The 25,289-nt window shown below is 38.1% G+C and overlaps 1 protein-coding gene across 1 annotated transcript in view; it reads left to right on the top strand.

The window, feature by feature from the left end:
- Positions 1 to 25,289, top strand: part of PRTFDC1 (phosphoribosyl transferase domain containing 1) — a 48,802-nt gene that overhangs the window by 8,510 nt on the left and 15,003 nt on the right. Inside the window, exon 4 of the mRNA XM_086466852.1 lies at positions 19,399 to 19,464. Within this exon, the coding sequence (XP_086322978.1) occupies positions 19,399 to 19,464 (66 nt within the window). The remainder of the gene's footprint in view (positions 1 to 19,398; positions 19,465 to 25,289) is intronic.

The following is a 25,289-nucleotide window of genomic DNA, read 5'->3' as shown; positions in this document are numbered from 1 at the left end:
TGTTTGTCTCAGTGTCCTGGTTTGGCTAGGACAGAATCACAGCCTAGGCAGGCCGTCAGCAGTTTGGAGTCAGCCAGGGGAGCTGACCTGAGTGAGCTACAGGGGTAGCCCATCCCATCAAGTCATGGTCATTATAAAGGAGGAAGGTTTGCTGAGGGAGAGGAGTTCTGGCTGAGGTTCCTTCTGTTTCTCCTTGTTCCTTCTCCTCTTGCTCCTGAGGACTGTGATGGCTGAACATTCTAGGCTGAGTATAGCTTTGTGTACTTTATTTGTTTTGCTGTTTCATTTAATCTGTCTTTGCTTCAATCTTTGGGTCTCCTCTCCTTTTCCCGATTCCCCTTCTCAACTGGGGAGGGGTCATCAGGTGATAGAGTTACTGCTATAGTTTAGCCTCAGGTACAGGCTAAACAAAGATTCTCGCATAAAGGCGCATGGAAATTATACTTAAACTTTTTTGGTGTAGTAATGATAGCACTTCAATAATACTGTTTGGCGAGTAGTGGAATTACTTAAATCAGCTTTTATGTTGTACCTGGCATATAGGTAATGCACATGCCTTTCCGATTGGGTTATCTCTTATCCAGTGTGAGGATACCCTGGTTCTAAAACTTCTTTCCTTGGTGACAAGTCAACTCTTATTAGCCACACTAACCCATAACCAGTGAGTGGCAGGAGATGTATACCACACAAGCATGGAAATCTTCACATAATTGCTTAAGAAGTGAAATAAAAGCGTGTTATGTCAAGCTGAAATGGCAATACCCGTATTGTTATGCAAGGATGCAATTATCAAGGCTAAGTCCTAGATGATCCTAGCACTTAGTGGCTGTACATGTTTTGGATCTTAGCTTCATGCTTTAGCAGGAAGGTAGCACCTTCTCTAGAACTAGTGCTTGCATCTAGTTTTTAGAAAATAAATCCTTTTTTTTTTTTTTTTTCTTGTAAGTGCTTCCAAACAGGTTTCCTGTATTTAGAGGCTGAAGCTGTGCTTGATTTAGTGCTTGGAACAGAGCTTGATGTCTGCCTGGTCTTGAGAAGATGAATGATACTGCAGTATATATTTGAAATTACAGTAGTAATGGTAGATTCATTCCGTGAGATATGCATAAACGTAATGCTGACTAGAGTACCAGTACCACTACCTGCAGTCCTTTGTGTTTTGAGTTATTGTTGTGTCCTGTCCAATTGCAGGTTTTAGAGAATGTGCCTTTGTCAACATAGCCGTGGTCAGAACACTTGAGGAACTTGCTGTTACTAGTTTGAGTGACTCTTTATCCCAGCCATATGAGACTCTGAAATCCCCCATATCAGTTTATTCTGTAATAACATACCTCTCACAGTGTTTTACGTTTTAACTGGAGGCGAATAATTATAGTTTTAGAGGTAAGACTCTACATGAAGTCTTTTGGTTCCACTCCTTTGCTTCCCTTTGCCTTTTCTGTTCCACTTTCTATTAAGATTTGTTACTGTTCTCTCTTTTTATCCCTTTTTCACTTTATAGATGCTGTTCCTCTCACATTATTTGTCCTACTTCCTTTTACTAACTGTTCTCTGTTTCTCTCCTAAAGGGAGTCCTGCTGCTCTCAATATACTTCCTTCAGCTATGTCTCCCTTCCCCCCTCCAGCTGTTCAAATCCAACAACTAATTTCAGCTCAAACTCATGGAATTCTTGAGTTGTCTCATTCAAGCTTCAATACTGGAAGGTTAGTTGATTTTTAGAGGTTGCAATTTAAAGTGGGTTTTCTTGGTTTAATCGTGCAGCAAAAATGGGTGTTAACTGTGACCCGGAGTCAGACCTTGCTATCAGTGAAAGCACATCTTAACTGCAAAGTATCAGTGGAAATGTTGTACTTTCATGTCTGGGATATTGCAAGGAGATTGTAAATATGACCAGCTTTACATGGCTCCTCTTGTTTTTCAAACCTGTTATTGTATTCTAGAATTTAGTCACTGTTAAGATCTGCTTCATATTAAGTAGCTGAAAGTTGGGCATGTAAATTCTTTTTTAGGCTTCTTGATACAAACAAATTGATTTTAAAAAAACCCAAACCATAGTACATTTAGATTCTCTGGACATTAATGAGATGAGTGGCTGCTTGTACTTCCATAATCAGGATGGTTTTATCTCGTTTGCAGAGTATTGACATATGTGCCTAAGGCTGGGCATTTTAATGAGAAACTTCCCTGTGTTTTACAAGTGGTGTCTTATTTCATAATCTCAAATTGGCATATGAGATTACTGAATTTAGTATATATACGGGTAATGTGGGAAAATACCATTTGATTATTATTTTAGAGGAAACAAAGTAGAATCCAATTTAGGAAACCATAGCCTAAAAATAATGTGGTTAGACTGTCTAGTCTCTACAGAGACCAATATTTGTTCTTAGACCTTCAATAGAATTCCTGCAGCTGAAACTGGAGGTGCTGCCTTGTCTGAAAGCATATTTTTATTTCCTGAAAAATCGAACTGTATTTTTGCATTTCTTTAGGGTTTTTTTTTCATTAGAATGCTAAAATGATTCAGTAGAGCACGTTAAGGCATTTCCACATGTGGACAGAAACTTGTAGGCTCAGGTGTAGATCAATAAAAAGATGAGGTGTGTTTATTTGTAAACAAAGTTTTATATCTGTAAAATGAGAAATACATGATTTGCGAAGGAACACTCGATAGCATTGTTATAACCCAGATTTTTAGTGCTTCTTAATCAATAAGAATGCTACTAAAAATAATTATGAAATGGAAGAGATTCGTGACTGGAAGATAATGTGGATAGTCCTCATCTGTAGAAATACGATTTTTTAGAGAATGCCATTTCTTGTAGACTTACAGGTGATATGACATACTTGTTCTCATTTGAAACGTGTATTTAAATAAGCTCAAAATAAGACGATTGAGTGGGGATTTGATTAGAGGCTGTATAATGACTTTACAAGCTTCTGGCACAGTGGGCAAATCAGAGCACCAAGGTGAGAGTTAGAAAATACGATTTCGGAAATAAACAGATATGGAAGTATCCTGTAGACTTAAGGGTAAGGGTCAGGAAGTAGATGAAGAGGAAAATAAAACCTAATGACATAAAGTTGAATGAGAAGCAGCAGGTCTCAGTTTTAAGAGGCGGAGAAGAGAAAACACTTTTTTTGAATGAACTGAAGAATAGTGAGGCAATAAGTATAGTGGATAGACAAGGAAGCACTGCAATAGTTCTCAAGTGAAATATGATGCAGGTATGGAAAGCTGCATGCCAAGTTTTAGGGGAAAACAATGTATTCTGGAAACACAGATGTAAGAACTGATAAAATTTGGCAGCTGCTTAGATATTAAGTTCGAAGACATTTCAGTATGTTAGAAACAGTGGAATTAACTGCAGAGATTTTTGAGTTTAAAACTGAATGAATAAAGTTTAATATATTCGGTTTTCACCATACTGTTTTTTTTTTTTTCCCTGAGTGATTGCTCCTCCACAGGGAATTAGAGCTCTGAAGTTGAAAAGAGGTGAGAGTTTCAGATGCATAGAAGAATTCAAAATTATTTTCAGAAACATGATAGGTTGAGGTCAAGGATGAAAAGTAGTGGAGGAAGAAGTTGGGCTCGGGAATGTTATCGAAAGAGAATGACACCAACAGGAGAGATAAGAAACATGGATCCAGAAATTCTTTGATATGTTTGTGGTATTGGTAACTTCAGCAGATTAAAGAACTACTTTCCAGAGGGAAGTACAACAGAGGAAGCAGGCAGGTGTTTTACTAGAGTATTTACAAATTGATGGGTAGGACTAGACAAGAAATGTTTGAGGATGAACCAAAAGAAAATGAACCTAGGAACAGAAGGATGTGGATGTCATGAAGAGAAGGGCTGAATGGGATATATTTTAGTGAAAAGCCATAGCATGAGAAATATAGCAGAAGAGTAGAGTGTTCACAAGCAATAATTAGAACTTATCTTTGTTCAGTTTGGAAGAGACAATTTAAGACAGGCTGGTAAAGGTTGGTTTAGAGCTTGAGACAGATTCTGGCTCGTCAAGTCTAATCTCCTGCTAACAGATGCAACAATATCACCTAATCCTGTTCAATAGGTATGCCAAATGTGATCTTTAAATCAAACCTCAGTTTTGAAATGGAATTGGAAAAATTTAAGTGGAGAAGTAGAGGTGGTATGCAGAATCTGTAGACTTTCTTGAAGTTCTCAGCAACCTGTCAGTAGAAGAGAAAGTAAATGTGTGTGAATTAAGACTTCTTTAGTGGACAGATGATGGAAGCTTAAAATTGAAAGAGTCACGCTAAGAGTTGTTGTTGAAAGTGATGGTTGGGGCAGGTGGAAGAGGGGAAAACCACCACATACTTTTATTAGGCAGACCAGTGTGCTTTCTACATGCATTCTTGTTCTGCGTGTGTTCTACATGCTACCTGTTTTTGTGAAACATTTAGTACTCTCATATTGTTATCCATAGATATCTATTTCATTCTCTTAATTATATATTTTTACAAAGTTTGGTAATAAACCTCATGTTTTGGGGAAGGGTGAGTGAATCTTGGTAGCATAGCGCTTTTTTTTTTTTTCCCCACTGAAAACCATAGAGAGCTAAACTAGGAGTGAGAACAGTACTTTTCCTTAAGACTTTTGTGATTTCTTTGGCTATTTCTATGTGGACTAAAGTGACAGAAGTCATCTCTGTTATTTTGAATAACTCTCAGAGCCCACCTGGAGTCTTCAGCACAGGAAAGACATGGACCTGTTGGAGCGGGTCCAGAGGAGGTCACAAAGATGATCCGGGGGCTGGAGCACCTCCCCTCTGCGGACAGGCTGAAAGAGTTGGGGTTGTTCAGCCTGGAGCAGAGAAGGCTCCAGGGAGACCTTGTTGCGGCCTTTTGGTATTTAAAGGGGGCTTATAAGAAAGATGGGGACAGACTTTTTAGCAGGGCCTACTGCAATAGGACAAGGGGTAATGGTTTTAAGCTAAAAGAGGGCAGATTTAGACTAGATATAAGGAAGAAATTTTTTACAATGAGAGTGGTGAAACACTGGCACAGGCTGCCCAGAGAGGTGATAGAAACCCCATCCCTGGAAACATTTAAGGTCAGGCTAGATGGGGCTCCAAGCAACCTGATCTGGCTAAAGGTATCCCTGCTCATTGCAGAGGGTTGGACTAGATGGCCTTTAAAGGTCCCTTCCAGCCCAAACTGTTCTATGAAATTGTGCAATGCATTTCTGAAAGAGGGTAGTAGATGAGTTGTTGATAATCAAATTATACATCATAGTTGTTAATTTCATTTTAGGCACAGGTTATTACAGAATATTGATCTGTTTTCCATATAGTATCTGAATTGTGGATTCCAGAAGCGCATTTTTCATCTTCTGATGTCGAGAAGATATTGTTGAAAATCATCCGGAAAAGTATGAATGAACTTCAAAGGAGTGCTGTTTGCTGTCACTTAGAGGAAACTTCTAGAGGATTATGTGGATTTGATCAATTCATGTAATTCTTTAACATGAATAAATTATTTATGGCTTCCAGAACATAACTAATAAAAAAGCATGACCTCTGAATTGTAATCCTTGCACAATGGTTGCATTGAAGTCTGTCCACAAACAAAATCATTGATATGATCTGTTTCCTCTTCAGCCTCCAGTTTGACATATAGTCCTGTTTGTGCCAAGATTAATAACCAACAGTTGTAAATATTAGTGCTGCAAAATTCTGAAAACAAGTAACAAAACAAGCATTGTTTAGTAGAAATCTGAATGGGTTTGCTATATGAAGCCATCTCAGTAAATAGTTTTGATAAATCTCTCTACTGTAGGAGTAAGGAAACAGATGGATTTTATAATGAGTAAGTTGAAAGCTGGTTGGTAAATGTAGTAAAGTAATTTATTCTTCTGCTGTGTAGCTTCTTATAACTCATTACTAAATACATCTCAAAAAACACAACAGCATTGAGGCATCAGATTATAATCAGAGTAGAGAATGGTGTGATATGTACATTCCTGCTTTGCATAATAACCTATTCTTATTGAGTAGAATTTTACTGTATGAAACTTTTTTTAAGATCAGTGTGGATTTTACATCTGAAAACAATGTGTTTGTAATCCTGACTGTGAAAAGCAAGTCACTTCAAAATGGTTTTATTCATTTAACAACATGAAAGAAACAACTAGGTATATTTAATGATTCATGGCTATACCCAGACTTTACACCGGTGTTACAGTGATTGTTTATCTCCATGTTGTGTGTCATGAAAACACAACTTAAGATCGCAGAACCATAAAGTAGTTTGGGTTGAAGGGACCTTCAAAGTCTGTCTAGTCCAACCCCCCTGCAGTGAGCAAGGATGTCTTTAGCTAGATCAGGGTGGTCGGAGCCCTGTCCAACCTGGCCTTGAATGTTTCCAGGGATGGGGCTACTACCACCTCTCTGGGAAAAATGTGTCCTGAGATGAAAGAGAATCCACATTAGCTTTTGTACTTACAGGGGTTTTTTGGGGCAGGTTGCGAGTACCCTTTATTTTGCTTTGCGCACGCATTTAGCTGATGACTGTGTGATTTTCTTGATGCTGAGTAGCCATGGAAGAATTACAAATTGGAGCCTCCCTGGTAGCACGAATTCCTGTCAACTGTAAGGCTAATGTCTGCAATAATTTCGTCGGATTGAACTGCAAATTTGACATGCAAATAAATATCTTCAGTGTAGGCAAAATGTGGTTTGTTTATTAATTTGGAGGGAGGTTCTGCATGTACTGGACACTCAAAAACTAAAATATAACCTTTTTCAGATGCGTGACTTGCAGTCAACACTGTAGCCAGTGAACACCTGTACAGAGAATTTTGCAGCACAATATACTTTTAGAAGCTAATGGGCAACAAAAATATGACATTAATTTAGTCCACAGAAGCTACCAGTGTCAAGGATATAGACCTTAAAGTTGTTACTGTCCTGAGAAATGTGCTCTAGTGATTGTAGATGATGCTGCCAAATAGATGTCTTATGGGCAAGCTAAAGATGAGAGATTTGGGACTAGAAATCTACTCCTAGAATTGCCAAAGGGACTTTATCTGTGTGTACTTTTCCACGTCTGTGAATGGATAAAATGGCATTTGCATCCTAAAGTAGTAGTATCTTTTTGAGTGAAAGCTCTGTGAAATGCTCAAACCTGCTAAAATGAGTGAATAAAACTGGTCCTTTACAGTTCCAAGCCAAAGATACTCCAGAGTCTTAAGCAGGCACTGGTGCTATCTCTGTCTCTGATACTTCAGCTATTTTGGGAAACTTAACAGGACCTGAGATAGTTTAGAAGGTGAGGAACAGTGGAAACATAATAATTTGTGTGCATAGAATGTTTGGAGATGCTACAATTCAGTCCTCTGAACTGTGTCCAAATGTTTGTTTTCAAGTGTTAAGACCTGTTTAAAAATAGAATTACTTTTCATGAAAGAAACAAACACTTCTACATGCAGCAGTGTCTTACTGCAAAATGTCAGCCTCAGAGACACTAAAGCTTTTCAGAGAAATAGCTGAAAATGTGTTAGTAGCAGAAGTTGTCCCAAAAGTTTATCCTTGAAACTAGCCAATGAATATTTTTTTTTTTTTAGGAAATTTACAAAAAAAGTAGTGAGAAGAACAGCAGCCTCATTGGTCCAATTGTGGCTGGTGTTATCAGACTAACAGCATGATTTGGGCAACTTTGCAAATAAACTCTCCTGCCAGATTTATCTGTACATCAGGTACAGCTGGTGGTTTGGTGTGAAAACTAAAACACTGGAAATGGGTCTCTGTCCTGATTGCATGTGCAGTGGCTGGAACAATGACAGTCTCTAGTTCGTTCCTCCGTGACTGCAGTGCCCTCCTGCCAGTCACATTTGCCAGCTCAGCTGCTTCTGAGCACTTCCTAACCTGTCTCAGCCTAGATGAGACCAGGTATGAGGAACTTTGTTTGAACTGCTTCAGCTCACTGGATTCGTTTTCACTGACCCAGACGCATACATGCATCGCAGCCTGCTAGTAGCCCCTGCCAGAGGGAGAGTTACAAGCAGCTGGGGACAGCTTGTGAGCAGTAACTTCTGTAGTCAGCACAGCTCTTGCTGGAGAAAAGTCTGCACATAGTCAAGGGATCCTTGTTACCAGGCATGCAAGCCTCAGACTCCCCTCTTTATCTGAGAGATGCTCCTCAGAGGTGCCAGAGGGAGCATGGATTTTTCAATTATTTTTGTGAACCAACCTACTTTTCATAGTGTTCTAAGGCAAGCTGAAGAAGGCTGTACTATATGTAATAAAAGGTGACCTTAAAATTCAGTGCTGTGAAATTTCTGAGGTCTGGAGGCAGATGCTCTCTTTTCTAGGTGTCTACAGCTTCCATTTAATGTGATGGCAGAGCTGTGAGATGTGAGAGCTTGAGTTCATCACTCACTCAAAGCTGTCTTGAGTGTAAGGAGGAACAAAGTGTTTCTGATTTAAGTTATTTTAATTAAAACATACAGTATTTTCCTGTTGGGCACTGCTTAGGGGCTTGGAGTGTTACTAATAATGTAAGTAGGTGTTAATTTGTGGGCATAGTTCAGGAAAGGTCATAATAAGCCTATCATACAGTCAGTTTATCAAGTTTATCTGTAATGTAAAACTTACTCATAGAGGGATGATCTCTAACTGAATGCATCAGATAACACACCTACACACCACTTAAATATGTTAGCACCATCTGAATTCTTAGTGATTTTTTTTTTAAGTATGAGTAAGTGTTTCGGTGACTCACATATAAAAGATTTGGGGGAACCAAACAGCTCAGCCGGGGGAGAACTGAGTAGGAAGCGGCCTGATTGCCATGGGGACAAAACTACAACAGATGTGGCAGTGAAGGCAGAGTGGTACTGAGCTGTGCTTCAGCTCTCTAGCAATATCAAGATACTGGTTTAAGGCATTTATGGGACATATTAAAGCAAGTAATTACTTGCCTTGCCCCGATACTTTTAGTTTTAGTCTATTGATCCCTGCTTAGGGATTACCTTCCTTTATACTGATTTGTGATTTTTAGCTGTGGAATTATTTTTTCTAACTGAAAAAATTTTACAGTTTTCCTGTATTGATACTCTGTTCTTCTGGACTTCAGATCTAATGCAAATCCCACAAGAGGTATTTTCTAATTTTTCTGGAGAAATTTGTCTCCTGAAGAGTCACATTTTTCAACAAGCTGTAATGTTTTCCTTTGAAAAATGTTTTCCAATTTGCAATAAATGTGTTAGATTGCAGTATGTTACAGAGGGTACAGCTACTATGTATAAATGGAGCTTTAGATCTGAAGTTAACTTTTATTCAGTTTTTTAAATGTTTTTCTTGGGAGCTTGAATCTTTGGTATTTTCAAGCAGTCCAGGTTTCTGGAACATCTTAACAATTGAGACTGTGGATGTTTTAAAAGTTGGTCAGATTCAAAGTGTCAAGGGATTTAATTAAAAGTATTCAAGAAGTCGTCTTCTCAAAGAGTTAGATTCTGAAGTTCCCCTGAATACAATGTTTGTTGTAAGGCAGTGAGTTGTTACAAAGCCTAAAAAAAAATTAAGTTTAGTCTTAGTAAAATATTTTGTTTCATATTCTAACAAAAATACAGCAAGCTACTACTAAATTATGACATATGCAACAATACTCTATGTCATCATTAGGAGAGACTGGTCTATATTTTCAGTCTGCTTCACAGATTTTTACAGTTTCAGGGAGATAGGCTTTTAAATATTAGAGAGGTCCAGAACATAATGGTTGCTAATCCTGGTGTACAAATAAATTCTGACGAGTTTGAAGGTATTGTGACATGTTTATGCATTGGAAAAATATCACTTTGATTACTTATTTGGGTGCTAATAATACCATCTGGGGGGGGTGGGGGGGTGTTATATTGAGATCTGAAATGGGGCAGAATTAATTAAAATAAGGTGGAGAGTTCTAATTTTCCCAAGGAAGTCTATGACTCTCTTTTACTGGCATCTCTTAAATGCTGTTTCTTAAAACAGATCATAGCTTGTGCAATGTTCATGCCATGCCACACCCCAGGGGTGCTATAAGGCATAAACCAAAAAGGTTACTTTAAAGGAATATGGCAATAACTAGATGTACTATATTATTGCAGTGCTTATCTGTGTGACACATACAAAATTCTTTTCCCTTCACGTTTGGTAGATAGAAGTTAGAATATTTAAATAGAGAAGGGATGCTATAAAATAACCTTGCAAGAAAACTCACAAAGGATATGTGTGTTGTCAAAAGTTTCCAAGTTGTCACTAGCCAAGGGACTAAACATGGTGGTATGAAAGAGCACTACTGAATTGTGAGAATCAATGATTCACTAGACTCCAGGTTTCTGGAAGGGACTAAGCATTTGAGGTTTTTCAGTCTCATCTTTCATGAATTTGCTTACACCTATCTATCTTGTTTTCTCAGCCTGTGACTATTTGAGAAATTTGAAAATTCTTCTGCTACCTTTCTTTTGGCACTGTATCCTAGGAAATGCTGATAGTCAGGGTCAGAAGGTTAGTACTTTGTGCTTAGTCTAGAGAAAGCTGTTTTCTTCTTGCAGAACCCCCCAAGGTACAGGGGTTTTAGCATGGAGCTACAAATTCACTATACAATTTTTCAGTGTTCACTTATTTTTGTTCATTACTTTACAACACAGTTTAAAAAGTGGGGCAAGATGGTACTTATGGATCTAGTAGTGTCCCGACTGGCATGCTTGTCCCAACAAGTCCCAGCAGAGACCCTCTGATGCTGGGAAACATGACTTCTAGTTCTGCTGCTGTAATGTTAGTGTATTTAATGTGAAACAATAATTGGGTAAAAGACAGATACTCCAGTTCATGTGGACTTGAACCCAAACTGACCTTTTCCTGTCTGAGTCGGGTATAGCTGGCTATAGCATGCTTGGTGTCCTTTATGATTTTTTGCATTACCATAGCATCGTAACAGGAGGAAGATTTTTCACTGCACTCTTTAGCTTGTGGTGGTCTTCTGAGAGCTGAGGAAGAAAAGAAGCCCAAGTCTCTTATTCCAAGAGTGTGGGCTTGTATCACATTGTTATTGCAAAAGGTGGACACCCTTAGTAATGCCTCCTGGCAATCCAGAATGAGTACCTGAGTAGGATTATGGCAGTTCTGGAGAGTACACCTTCCTAAACTGTTCTTTTGCCTGTAAGTGTTAAACGTTATTTGCCTCCCATCTCTGGAGACAAAGTATGTGGTCTGAACCTCACCTTGCATGACTGAACAGCCCTATGAAGTTGTTAGTACCTTTTCTTATCCTGGAACACATGCAGGTTTTATTTCCATGTTTTAAATATTATTTTACAGAAAAAATAAGTTATAGCACAAGAAAATCTCAGACTATGCTCTGTGAAAACTAACCTGAGTTTTGAGGATATATTGTGTTTCTGATTTGTATACGATTCAAAACATTTGGTATGACGTTTTCTTGCTGATCTTTTTAAGTGTGCAGGTGCTGTTTGTGCCATATGGTTATATTGGTGCTGCAAGCCTCATTCTTAAATAAAACAACCCATTGAACCAATACCAAGAAAATATAAAAAACTTAATTGCTAAACCAGGAAGGAAAATACTAAATGATTTGTTATCTATAATCCATATTAGCCAAGTTAACTGGTCTAAATTCTGCTGCACTTTACAACAGTTTTGCTGTAGAGTTACTTCATATTTATGCCAATAAAACTGAAATCATCCCTGTTTAGAAATTTTAAGGAAAGTTTTACCCACAATAAAACTACAGGGGTAGATCATGTATGCCGTCATGATTTTAGAGATTTTTCCATATTTGAAATATCTTTTTTCTGTATATTCCCAGGAGTTGTTAATAGGTGGAAAAAGTGTTGAACATGTGTTTCCAGCAATAAGAGTGTAAAGAATTTACAGCTTTTAATATTTGCCCCTAGAAATATGTTTTTAGTTTCAGGTATAATCTGTATTAACCTGTGTTAACTACAATAATGTTGCATGTGAGTTCACCTTTGATGTCTGAGAGTACACACAAGACAGATGAATTCCAAATGCCTTGACTAGGAAGAGAAAAGCTTCAATGGCAGTTTATGCTTCATTAGATACCACAGAAGATCCATGGAAGCAATGACTATAGGGGATGGATTTTCTAGTATCTGTTTCGAGATACCATACCTTTTTTGGATTAAATACAGAGAAGGCATGCAGGAGTCCTGGCACACAAGAAATTGCTGAATGTGTGAACAGATGACTGTCAACAATCCAGTTTAATAACTTACTGTTGCCCTGAGAGGTGTTTAAGCTGAATGATCTGCCTTGCTTTTACAGCAGGGAAAAAACATACACACGCATTGCCATAGGTCAGCTGATAAGGAGTACCTTGCTGTCAGTAAGTTCGTTGTTTGTCTTTCTCTGTCCAAAGCCAACTTCCTCATTGCAGAGCTCTGGCCTTCCCTGGAACTGGATAGACAAGCCTGAATTTGAAGCACTTCCAAACCTGTGTGATGGAGCTTTTAGATAAGGAATAACAAGGAAGAAAAAAAATAAAATATAAGTGAAATCTTCAGATTATTTATGTTGTAGATCTGACCATAGAGAAGTAAAGTGAGTCTTACACTGTAGTCATTAGACTCTGATAGATATACCTACACTAGTTTAAAATTTACTATCGCAGGTTATCCTGGCGATAGCCATAAAGCAGTTCCCAGTGCAGTGTAGTTGGTGGTGTGATTACCAAGCAGCTCAGGAAGGCAGCTTTAAAGCTGACAGATATGCATGAAACTGTTGGTGCTTCAGTGCAAAGGTACCTTTACTGTCCTGTGGGACAGGTGATCTGACAGTGGGTGTATGCCAATTTACTGTATTGGATTTCCAGTTGGTTCAGCACTGTTGGCTTGTTAGCAAGGTATTCAGAGCACCTCCTACAAATGTGTCAGTGACCTGGTACTTGATTATTTTGAATGTTGCGGTCAGCCCTTTGGTATACATTTGATTCTGGGGAAGGGAAGGTGTGCTTTCCAGTCTTCACTGGGAAGCGATCCGTATAAATCCCACTCATTTGTGCAAGTCTCTAGTTTAACGGTACTTATTAGTTGTCCGCTGAATATTGCTACTTAAGCCTGGATAGTCCTAGTTGCCTGCTGTGAAAACCATGACTGTATTCTGACCTGCACTCTGGAGGTCCTTTGTTCTTAGCTGTCGTTCTTTAGAGAAGAAACCCCAAATGGTATCAGTTCAAGTGTAGGTTGCTTGTAAGTACAGCCTTTTGTGTATTACCAGTCCACTGATGTTCTTACTTCTGTTGATATACTGAGGATAATTTCATAGCCTGTACTTCATATATCAGTTTGACTTTACCTAGTAGGCAAAATAGATTAACAGATGATGTAGGTGCCGTACTGACACTTCCCCAGCCAACATATTCATATATTGACGTACTTCTTGGGAGGCAGGCTGCAAAGCAATTAAGTTTCATACTAGGGTGTCAGCATCCAAACTGGAACAATCAAAACTTTCATTTTAATTACGTTCATGACCGAGATGGTAGAGCATGGTCAGCTAGCAAAAGGTATCATAATTATTGAACAGTATATAATTTCAAAGCAGAAGTCTTTATAATTGCAGATACATCTACCCAAACTCTGACAACACCTGCAATTAATTTCTGCAATGCTATTTTTTAAGTGCAGAAAGCTTGGTCATATTATGAATCAGTTTGCAGCGAAGTCACATAGAAGTAATAATTTTCTATTTCAAAGTTGTATGAGACATGGCTTCTGTGGCTTCATTTTTGAAAAATATTAACTGAAAAGTAATTTCTTATCATATCTGCTCTGTTTTCATCTGAGCATTATGTTTTTTCTTAACTGAAAACCATCTCTGGCATACAAATTAACACATACTACAGATTATACAGTTCTGCTTGTGTTTTCTGTCACTTTCAATTTCTGTTGCAGCAGTGTATTGAGGCCATGTCTCTGAAAACACCCATTTCATAAGTCAATTGTGTCCATGTGATGTTTCAAAGTGTCAGCTTTTCTTTACTGCATGTATGAACTACCAAGAATTTTGTTCGAATTGTCATTGTTCATTAACTTGGTAAACATCTTGTCCCCTTTGGTTTTAATACCATCCACCTTGTTCCCTCAGTGCCATTCAAAATGTAGCTGTTTAGATCACCTTCAAAGTTACTGTTACTGTAGCCTATCCAGTTGCTATCCTTCCTCCAAGGAAGTTATTGTTTTATTGAGGTTTGTTGAGATCCATTTCTTGATGCATGAACCCTGCACACATGAAATCCAATTGCCTTCATTATTCAGTGGGTAAACCCTATAGGTAAATTTATATTTCTACTCCAGGAATTTTAGAGTGTAGAGCCCTACTAACCATCCAGTGTAATATTTTTGTAAAAAAATCTGGAAAGACTGGTTCCTAATAGTTTTTTCATTACATAAGTTGGAAGAAATACTAGATTGGTTGTATCTCTTCAAATGTCTTAAATATATTTCACCTAGCTTAAAATGAAACCTTTGAGTAAACATGCAAGCAAATCATCCTGGAGTAGTACAAGGAGAATTGTGTTAAACATTTGTCTGAGACGGAGCCAGAGTGGATAGTTCAGGGTGTTACTAATGGAAAACAGTCAAGATCATTACTTCTTATATGCCTGTGGGAAATGCAATTGAAAATAATTTCTTTCCGAGTGCTCAGTGAGGTTTTTAGGAAGAAAATATTGATCTCATCTCTTAAGCTGGAATTCATCTCACCTAACTTTGGATTTCTCACAGTTAGGTGTCTTGATGTAAGTTATTTGCTGTAGATTTCCCATATGGTGAAACAGATGATTTATTTTGTTTTCTCCGTTGGTTATGAAGGGAACCCAGGATGCGTAGATTTAGATGTCTTAATTTTCAGATACCTAAATTAGGAAAAGAGTAATCCTGTCTTTAATGAAGACATTTCAAGGTCATGGGTCACCCTATGAGAACAGAGGCAGCATAGATGACATGCAGTTAATGACAGTCTTAATGGAAAATAAAAAGGTGAAGCCAAAGTGAATGTGGAGACTGAACTCTACTCTGCTTTAGTGGACATGTTGCGCCAAACTTATTGCTTGACTCTTGCTTTTCAAACTCTGCCAATTGTGGGTATAAGTCAGAAACCTTACAGGCAGTAATTCTGTGGTAACCATTTCATTTAGCTATTGGGGAAGCCATAGACATGCTTTGTATTCAACGGCTTGAGGTTCCGAGGGAGAACTGGAAGTGATGGTCTGTCAATCACTTCTTTTTGGCCAAAACCTTCCTGGAAAACCCAGTTGTAGGAGGTGGGATGGTGGTGCGAAGTGAGAGACCTGTCCTCCTAGAAATCCTCAGGTTGGCAGATCTGCTATATCACCCAGGTGGCAGAAAGTAAAGCAGAACAGGCCTGATGGTCACATCCTTCTTTGTTAAGAGTTTCCCTGATGAATTTCGGGAGAAAAAGGTAATTGCATTTTTTTGAAGAAATTCCATACGAACTCTGGAGACTATGGTAACTAGATGTGATGATGAGCTGGTGTCCATATTTCATAATTTGGTTATGCATTTAAACTGTTATGCATTTAAACTGTTATGTTAAAGCTACTTTTTTTGCCATGATTAAAGAATCTTTGTTTCACTGATCCCAGTATTAATGTACTCCAGATTCTGTTTCTTTAGAAGAGTAACAGATGTTCACAGTTTGGTGCAATTTTCAGATGAGCAATGCTGTTTATAATAAATTTTCCTGAGACCACCCAACTCATTTCACTTGTGACTTCAATTTTGTCCAACTGTTGATCTCAGGAGATATAAAAAAGATGTAATAATTCTGTTTCCCACCCCGTTCAAAAGACATGACTTGGTATAGATGGAATTTAAATATCTGTGTTTCCAGACAGTGTAGAAAGTTGAAGTTTTATCTTGCATGCCGTGGAAATAGCAACCTTCTTGCTTTCATCCATCAAGTATTCATAGGATCTGAAGATGTATATTGACAAGGTCTGAATGAAATAAAATTATAAACCAAAGATGAACAGGTGTAAAAGCACAACACAGCAAGTAAAATAAGTTGACATTTATCCTGGAAAATGCAGATTTATTAAACAGAAAAAATTAAAATGCAATATAGCTTGGGATGAGGTGTATGGATGTGATACAATGCATCGTCACGTTAGAAACAGCTGCAATAAATTTTGTGCTGCATTAACCAAAACATAGTGCAATTTTAATATGTCTCTGTCTGAGACATATTTGTTGTCAAGCATTTAACAGCAAAAATTGTGTTGATTTGGTTTAGTGATGTTAGAAAGCAAGTATTGAGGAACTTTGGGTGACCCAAAGTGAACTCTTAATTCATGTCCCTGCATTTATAAGAAGTACAAGAGACTCAGTTGTCTTGGTTTTGTCAAGGTATGGAACTACTCCCAAAGGAAAAAGAAGCTCTGAATGACTTGAGACCATGAAAATTAAACAAGCAGTTCTGAATCAACAGCAATCAGTACTGAATGAAACAGATTTATTTTTTTTTCTTTCCTGACATTTATTGTACTTTACACTTAACATTTAACACAGTGTTATTTTTGAGGTTATAAACTGAGAACTTGGGGTGGGGGGACGACACAGAGAGGTTCCTATGGCAACCATAGTGTCCACTTTATCTATATGAATGTTATGATTACAGTAATGTGACATTGTGGTATTCAGTCTTGCTGTTTGGCAAGTATGTATTTTACAATATGAGTTAATTGATGAATGTAGAGGTAGTTATAGATGGCATTAAAATAAATGGTCTGATTTTTTTTTGCAAGAGAATTGCTTTACTGCATGATGCAAGTAATTTCTTTAAATTTCTTGAAAGCACCTTGGCTGGAGGGTTCTGAGCTGCATTTTTCTGTATGATATTTAGGCACAGTGAATTCTCAGCCCTGTCTTCTGACAGCAATTGTCAGAATATGGGGATTTTCATAATTGTGTGCAGTTGTGCCACAACAGCCAATGTGTGAATATGCAGATTGATGGGATGCTGTGATCCCCAGCTCTCAATGACTTCTGTGTTTGCTTAACTGCTTGCCAGCAATGAAGATGCTATTTCATCATCTTCCTTTCAGCTGGAGCCAGAAATACCAAATGCAAAGCAAACAGTGCTGCTGTGAAGATTGCTGAAAGAGTTTTTTATTTTAGTTAAAAATAAATAAATTTGTTAGTCATTGCACCTCACTGTTATCTTTTTTCCTCTCTTTTTCAACTGGCAACTAAGGGCAGACTGCCTCTTCAGTAGTTCTTATGTCTTGGTTATTAATGAAATTCCAGACTTTCTCATTTGGAAATGAAAAAATATTTTGTCGCTGTCTTGGTTACACATGTCATGGTAGATATTAAACTATCTCGTTTTTATAGTCTTATAATAGTCCTGACCTGACTGTGTCACTGACTTTTGAAGTGACCTGTCTTGCTCTACAACAAAAGGCTTATGCTTTTAAGCCTGAACTTAATCTTCTCTAGCTCTACTTTTTATTTAGTTTTAAAATAATCTTCTGAGGAAATAAGTTGCTTGCTCTGTTTTTTCTTTCTGTTTTTCCTTCAAAAATAAGAGAAATGTTGAAACTTATATTAGAAAACATATGGGATATAACCTTCATTCCTGTTCTAGCTCTGTTTCCCAGGAAACAAAGCAGAGCAGCATGAAAAGGATTGAAAGCTCCTAGATCTGGTTTAGAAAAAGTGAAGGCAGTTCTAAAAACTGTATTTTAAGGCAATGACTGCTAAGGACCTCTTACAAAGCTGTGATGTGAGAGCGTTTGAGGGAGTGGAGTCTGAGTAATGGGAGCCTTTTGGTGGGTCTGCGGTATGCAAACCTAGAGACATTGTCATCTGGGCAATTCTGCAACCTTAGAGTTACTCAGGAAAGCTGTATTAATTTAGACAATCTGTTCCCATGGGGACCACAAATAGTTCCTGGGGTTGTCAGATTGCTTGTGATCAAGTGGCTGCAAAGGTGCCTTGGAAGTCTCTGGACTTCTGCCGCTTGGGCAGATGCAGTTTCCACCTCCAGGCGTGCAGCTGTAGCTGTGCTGCGTGGCAGGCACAGGTGTGCTACCTCTGCTGTGCTGCTTCTTGAGGGGAAGAGCTATAAACCCAGTATATAAGAGCCTAGTATAGCCTCACCTACCTTATAACTCCTGCTGTCTCATTATTTATTTGTGGAAAAACATTTGACTTCAGAGCACTGGGTTTATGAAATAAAAGCAAAGTGTTCAAGTATTGCATTTTTGTCAGATGCGTGTAATGATAAAGCTTCCCGATGTTACTAGTAGACCACAGTGTCATGTGGTCCTGCAGCTATTACTAAAATTGGACTAAGGCTATCTTCCTATAGTTACGGAGATTAGATTAGCACATGCACCAATTTGGGGAAAAAAAAAAAAACAAAAAACAAGACATTAATTGTATGTGGTTTTGCTCTTGCTTTCTCTGGAAAGTTTGTATAGCCTGGCCATGACTGTATATTTTTTAATTTGCTACCTTTTTTAAGGCCTTTGTCTTCCCTTAGAAGTAGGGTTTCTGTATGTCTCCCTTATGTGATCTTAACTTTGCGTGCTGCTGGTAATGAATTTGAAGTAGAACTGGTTGAGAATTTTCCATCAGAAGGAATTTCAAGTAGAAATGTGTGTAAACTAAATTTATCAAAAAAAGTTTTACTGATTTAAAAAAAAAAAACCCACCAAAAAACCTTTTCTAATACAAAAATCAATGCGTACTATTCTGTCACATTTAGTTCAACCTGCTTGGCACTATTTTATTTCATGGAATTGACCCCAAGGGTTTTATCTTTGAGTTAGTTGAAAAAGCAAAACCAAAGCTCTTGAAACTGTCTGGCACACTGAAACTGTTCTTGATAATGAGCGATAGTTTTTGCAAAACTTTTTTCCCCTGAAAAGAGTACTGAGTGAATTTCATCAAAAATAGCAGAGTTCTCTGTGTGTGACACGTGTAAGCCCATTTTGTCTGTGTCTGTAAAGATAGTTCCAAAACCAGTATGTGCTTATAGGTGTTCGGTCAAGTGTTGAGATGCTCCTGTCCTCCTGTTGTGAAAGGGACAAATACATTACTCAACATTTATCATATTAAGAAATAGCAAGCAAGGGAACGTTATTTTAAAAAGAAATATGCATACTTTTCTAGTTCAGTAAAGCCTGGAGCTTGATGTTAGTTTAAATATTACCAGGGATGATAGAAGCCACAGGGATGAGTGAAAGTGTGGTTTTGTCATAAACTAATACTGATGAGCACTGGAAAATATTGGTAACCAAGACTGTGAAAGATCCAAAAAAAGTTAACATGTTTACACTTTTATATGATTATATCCAATTTCAAAGTTTGGTCTTTCTTCTTTCAGAATGATCAGTCTATGCAAGATATGCAGATAATGGGAGGAGATGATCTTTCGAAGCTGACTGGGAAGGTTGGTTCATTTTTAAATTTAAGAAAGTAAATACGTCCACTGAAAACACTTGAGAAAAGCTATGTAATTTCGTACATGGACTGTCAGATACTAAGACTGAAATCAAAGAAATTTATTCATCTCTATTGAATTTCTGTAATGCCATTGCTGTCATATTGCAGATGCCCCAAAAGGTCAGAATGTAGCCCCTCCATCCTAGCGTAGGGATTTCCCAGTAGTTATGTATATACATCAGTGTGATTGTGGGCACAATTTATGCTGGAATGCTTCCTCTGAGCTTGTTTGTCTTGGAGCATTGCTTTTTCTGCCTTCGATGCGCGCATGCAAGCGAACTGCACATGTATCCCTGTTGAATTCAGCATATGAGGAGTTTAATACAATTTTGCCTACGCAACAAAGTTCAGATCAGCTCAGATCATCAAATGGGATTATTTTTTTTATTATTATTTCAACATCAGGCTGGCTTTGCTTTGTGCTGTGCTTGAACATTGTGGTAATGAGAGTGGCTGTTTTCATCCAACCATCTAACAAAGCAGTACTTGGAAGAGGAAGGAAGGCTGATTTCATTAGGCAAATGGTCCATGTGGAAAATGGTCAGAAATGGATTCTTTACTTGTGCATTAAGGCAACATAATCCTTATCTATTTGTACTGTACATACAGTTACTCATTTATTAGCTGGCATTAAATAATGTTAGTTTCTTCAAAACACTCAAATGTAGCACTAGCAAACTCATTTCTTTTGTTGTACTATAGCACACAAGAAAAAAGAGAAAAACTTTTCTTTAAATATTTCATTAATATTAAACAAGTTTTGATGCAACTAGAACTTAAATGAAAAAAAATGGTGTTGTACTCAGAATATTTTAGTGATATGTATGTCCTCAGTTTGCACTTCTGAATACTCCTGCTGGGTGTTTGTTTCCAAATTATCGCTAAAGCATTAATCATGTTCTTGGGAAATACTAGTTCATTTGTCACTTTCTAATACTCGAACACTGGAGCTACCTGTTTTTCTATGATGATTTTGCGTGTGTTTCTCTTCCTCACAGGCAGAACTGGCAGTGCACCTATTTGTCTTACCCAACATTTCTCTTTCCCAGATAGTCCAAACACTTTCTAAATTTCTAGGCCCAGGTCCCCTTCCCCTTCTTCCAATCCCAAATTTTCTTCATGAATGGTTTCAGTTATTAATATCTTTGCCAGGCATAATCTTTCCAGTATCATTTGAATTCACTGGGGCAAAACATTTTCTTTCGCAGGGCTTTTATGTATTTACGTTTGTCCACATGTGTGTGAGAGAAGGAAAGTTTCACCCCAAGTAGTTCTGTTCTTTCTAAAAACGAAGTAAATTGTTTTCTTGTATTGAAAATTCCAGTGATCTTTTTCTCATTGGCACTGCCCTCCTGTTCCCAGATATGGAACAGGACAAAATTTGGCTGTTGGGAGGCTAGGAGATACTTGGGGAGAAGACTGAAGCAATATAGTTTAAGATTGCTGGGTAAGGAGGCTGGGGTCTTGGGTAGGCGTGAAGGGGCTAGTTTGGGGGTTGCTGGTCAGGAAGGGAGCCCAGTGCTGGAAGCTGGGTATGGAGATGCTGAAGCAGAGCAGGAAGGGAGGGCTGGGGCTGCCAGGGGGCACCCTTACTGAAAGGGTATGTTCAGTGGTTGGTTGTATGTGTGGTTGTCTGTGACACAGCTGATGTATGAACAATTAAATTGTGTTTTCACTATGACATGTGAGAACAGGGTTTCCATAAGACTTATTTTATTGATTGAAAAGCTGGGATGCAAAGCTTGAGCTCAAATGTTCATACGTACATGTTTAAAGTTGGATATATGAAGGAGTGGCCTTATGGCCACAGATGCTAACTCCTCCATCTGTTGTTGACTTAAGCAATTAGTGCAAGTATTCAGCACATTTTACTAATCAGCCATTTGCAGACTGATTCAGAGCCTCCTACAGTCAACGTAACTCATTCCTTGAAGTGTTTTTTGGTGCCTTTGTTTAGCTGCTCGTTTTTAAAACTGCTGGCTCTAGTAACCGTTCAAAGCAAGCTGGGTGGGCCCATGCAACCTCAGGAAGTTCAGCAAGGCCAAGTGCAAGGTCCTGCACTTGGGTCAGGGCAATCCCCAGCACAGATACAGGCTGGGTGACGAGTGGATCGAGAGCAGCCCTGAAGAGAAGGTCTTGGGGGCGCTGGTGGATGAAAAACTGAATATGAGCCAGCAACGTGCGCTCGCAGCCCGGAAAGCCAATCGCATCCTGGGCTGCATCAAGAGCAGCGTGGCCAGCAGGGCGAGGGAGGGGATTCTGCCCCTCTGCTCTGGTCAGATCCCACCTGCAGTGCTGTGTCCAGCTCCGGGGCCCCAGTGTAAGACAGACATGGACCTGCTCGAGGGGGTCCAGAGGAGGTCACAAAGGTGATCCGGGGGCTGGAGCACCTCCCCTGTGAGGACACGCTGAGGGAGTTGGGGTTGTTCAGCCTGGAGAAGAGAAGGCTCCGGGGAGACCTTATAGCAGCCTTCTAGTACTTAAAGGGCGCCTACAGGAAAGGTGGGGAGGGAATGTGGTGATAGGACGAGGGGTAATGGTTTCAAACTGAAAGGGGGTAGATTTAGATTAGATATTAGGAGGACGCTCTTCCCTGTGAGGGCAGTGAGACACTGGCACAGGTTGCCCAGAGCAGCTGTGGCTGTCCCCTCCCTGACAGTGTTTAAGGCCAGGCTGGATGGGGCTTGGAGCAACCTGGTCCAGTGGAAGGTGTTGCTGCCTGTGGCAGGGGGTTGGAACTAGATGATCTTTAAGGTCCCTTCCACCTCAAACCATTCTATCAGTCTGTGATCCTGCCTGCTTGGAATACTTATTAAAAAAAAAAAAAAATTTGTAATTATATTGAAAAATTAATATGCCAGGCTAAGACCCATTAACTTAATGATCATGGAAGGTGTTTTCGAAAGTACTAGCATGGGTTTGGACTACATGTTCCATTAAGTTTCTGTAAAGTTCAAAAGCATTAGTATCATAAACAGTTTTGAAACACATGGACAAAAGATACTGAGATTTTGATCTTAAAGTGCTCTTCATTAAGTAATAATGCCTGGAACCTTGGCTAGCCTATAATCTTAGTGAATAACTAAATCATTTGCATGAGTTACTGGGGAAAAAAGATTACTGAGTATATTCATGAACATGCTGTTCTATAACAATGTGTTTTTCTGAGAAACCTTAAAGAAAGCAGAAAATTATAAAAGCTAATTAAAAAGAGGCTGTTAAGGATAATGGCTCTTTAGAAGGAAGAATATCTCTTCTGTACTTCTCTACAATATGCTTTTGTTTATAAAAATAATATAAGCCTGGGAAAAATGTATAACGACCCAAACCATGAAAAATAGAAGTATTCAGAGAGAGGGGAGAGTTAGCATACAGACCCAAACTGTTACCTGAAGAAACTAATCCACAATTTTAAATTCTTCTTCTGTGAAAAACGTCCCACAGGCAAGACTGAAGATTTCCAAGGCATGAATCATTAGTAAAGGTACTTGAAGAATGAGTCCTGATATAGCTCAAGACTCTCTAATAGTTTGTAACTATTCATTTCTATGCAAAAAATAATTTCAGAATCTCTCCTTTAATGATGTAAATAGTGAACATAACATTTCTTAGTAGCTGATTTCACAGTTAAGTAGCTGCTTAGTTTTCAATTAGTTTAAAGCGGAAATGCTCATTTGGGTAAAAATTAGTATTAATGTTTGTAAAGAAGAATAAATTTCCAAAACAGGGAGATAATTAATAACTGTCCAGAAAACTAGAGGCACTTTTTAAAAGCAAGATGGCTATGAAAATTTACGTAATGGTGAAAGAATAAATAATATAACCCTGTTTAGTATTAATACTGTAACAATATTTCAAAGCATTTGTAGCATTTAAAGTAAACTTTAAAACATCTAGAAACTTCAGTAGATCTAGTTGTACCAGAGTTGTGAGTTATCACTGCCTTTTACCTCTTACACTTGTATATGTGTATACTTAGTCCCAAGAGGTTTGGAGCTGGTTGCATAGTCCAAAGTTTCTACTGACAGGAATTGTTCCGTGTATCACTCCATATGTAACATGGCCTGTAACGTTTCAAAAAAGCTCTTATAGCGCTTAGACTTTCTCCTTGCAAATGAGACAAGTTAGACAAAATCATAAACTTAGAGTTTCTATCATTTTGCAATTAAGTACCTATTACAGTTGTATAATGTATTTGATGTCAAAATTAGATCCATATATTGTTATAAGTATCACTATATCACTATTTCCACATAACATATAACGTGAACAAAATTAATAGTTTGTTAGGTTAATAAGAAGTTCTAATTAAAACAAAGTAGTTACACGGTTAGTACGATACAATTATAGAGCCAGTGAATTTCTGATATTCCATCTTTCTGTAATATGGATTGATGCTTATGTTCTTTATAAAGGACTATTCCTGTTGTTCATATTAAGTACATCTTGTTGGCAGCCAGGGGTTTTGGTATTTTTGAAGTGTAGAAAGTAACAAATAGCAATCAAGGAAAAAAAAAGTGAATGTCTTGTATTCCCTCTGCACATCACTGTGTTAGTTTGAGTACTCCATCACTATTCTGGTGCTCTCCCAAAACGACTCATCAGGTCATATCAAAAAGAGGTTTCACTCGGAGGAAGATATCTACCATGCAGCACTCCTCACTCCCTTGTGGCAGGATTTGTGCTATAAAATCTCCAAACTTCCTTTATATGTCTCACCTAAATCAATTTATCCACTGTCCACCATTTTCTTGCCCCACTTGTCATATGGGAAGATGTTCCAGGAACTTAATGCAATCTAACTTTCTTTTCTTACGCCTCTCATTTCTTCTCTTACTTTACAGAACCATTTTCTCTGCATGCCATAGGTTCTAACAACAGTTCTGAGAGCTATTTCTCTAGCATTCTCCTAAATATGTCAGCATTTCAGTATTTAATAAACCATACAGGTGGCAGCTGTGAAATGCAAAGTTTTATTCTCTAGCTTTAAAATACATATTATCCTCTCCTTCACAACTGAAAGTTTGTTTCTCAGAATTCTGTTGGTTCTATACTTGCTATTGGTTTTTTTTTTCCTTCTTCAGTATTCACTGCCTTGGCTAATGTTGTGCTTTCTCTCCCTACATGCATTCTTTTCTGGAGTAATGCCCATAAATTTGCAGAAAAAATAATGACATTTCTTTAGAACATTATGTACATAAGAGACTATTTATATGACAGTAAAGCTATACAAGATCTACTAGACACTTCTGCAATAGTCACGTCCCCCACTCATCTCTACATCTTACTGTATTTCTGTCACATGTGCAGCCTGGCCTTTTTCGTCTTTTCAAAGGTTGATTTTATGTGTCTGGAAGCATTCTGTATCTTCAGTGCCTCTACTTAACTGCCATCTTTAGTCACTTTTGTTCTGCTTTTTGTCCTAATGAGATTTTATACTCTTCTGAGAGTTGCCATCTTTTTTTTTTCCCCCACAGAAAAAGACGCTATTTTTTTTCTTCCCCAAAGTCAATCACTTTTTTCGTAGGTAACCTGTTCTATTGTTCATCATTATTTTCTTTTTTGTTGTTGTTCTGGAGGAAGGAAAATATGAAGAAAACTTCACAGCCTTCCTATCCCATTTTTCACATGGGCTTTGCTCACCCACTGTCTACCTGCTTGAACATCATACACATTCATAATTCTGTTGATTTGACCTGCGTCCAGAAAATCCTCTTCCAATTCCAGATAATCAGAAAATTATATGTTTTCCTTCAAGTAAGAGAATGCAGA

This window comes from Leptosomus discolor, chromosome 6 (assembly GCF_034619465.1).
Source record: "Leptosomus discolor isolate bLepDis1 chromosome 6, bLepDis1.hap2, whole genome shotgun sequence".
NCBI lineage: Eukaryota > Metazoa > Chordata > Aves > Leptosomiformes > Leptosomidae > Leptosomus > Leptosomus discolor.
The sequence above is the reverse complement of the archived record's forward strand: the minus strand, read 5'-3'. Positions and strand labels throughout refer to the sequence as shown.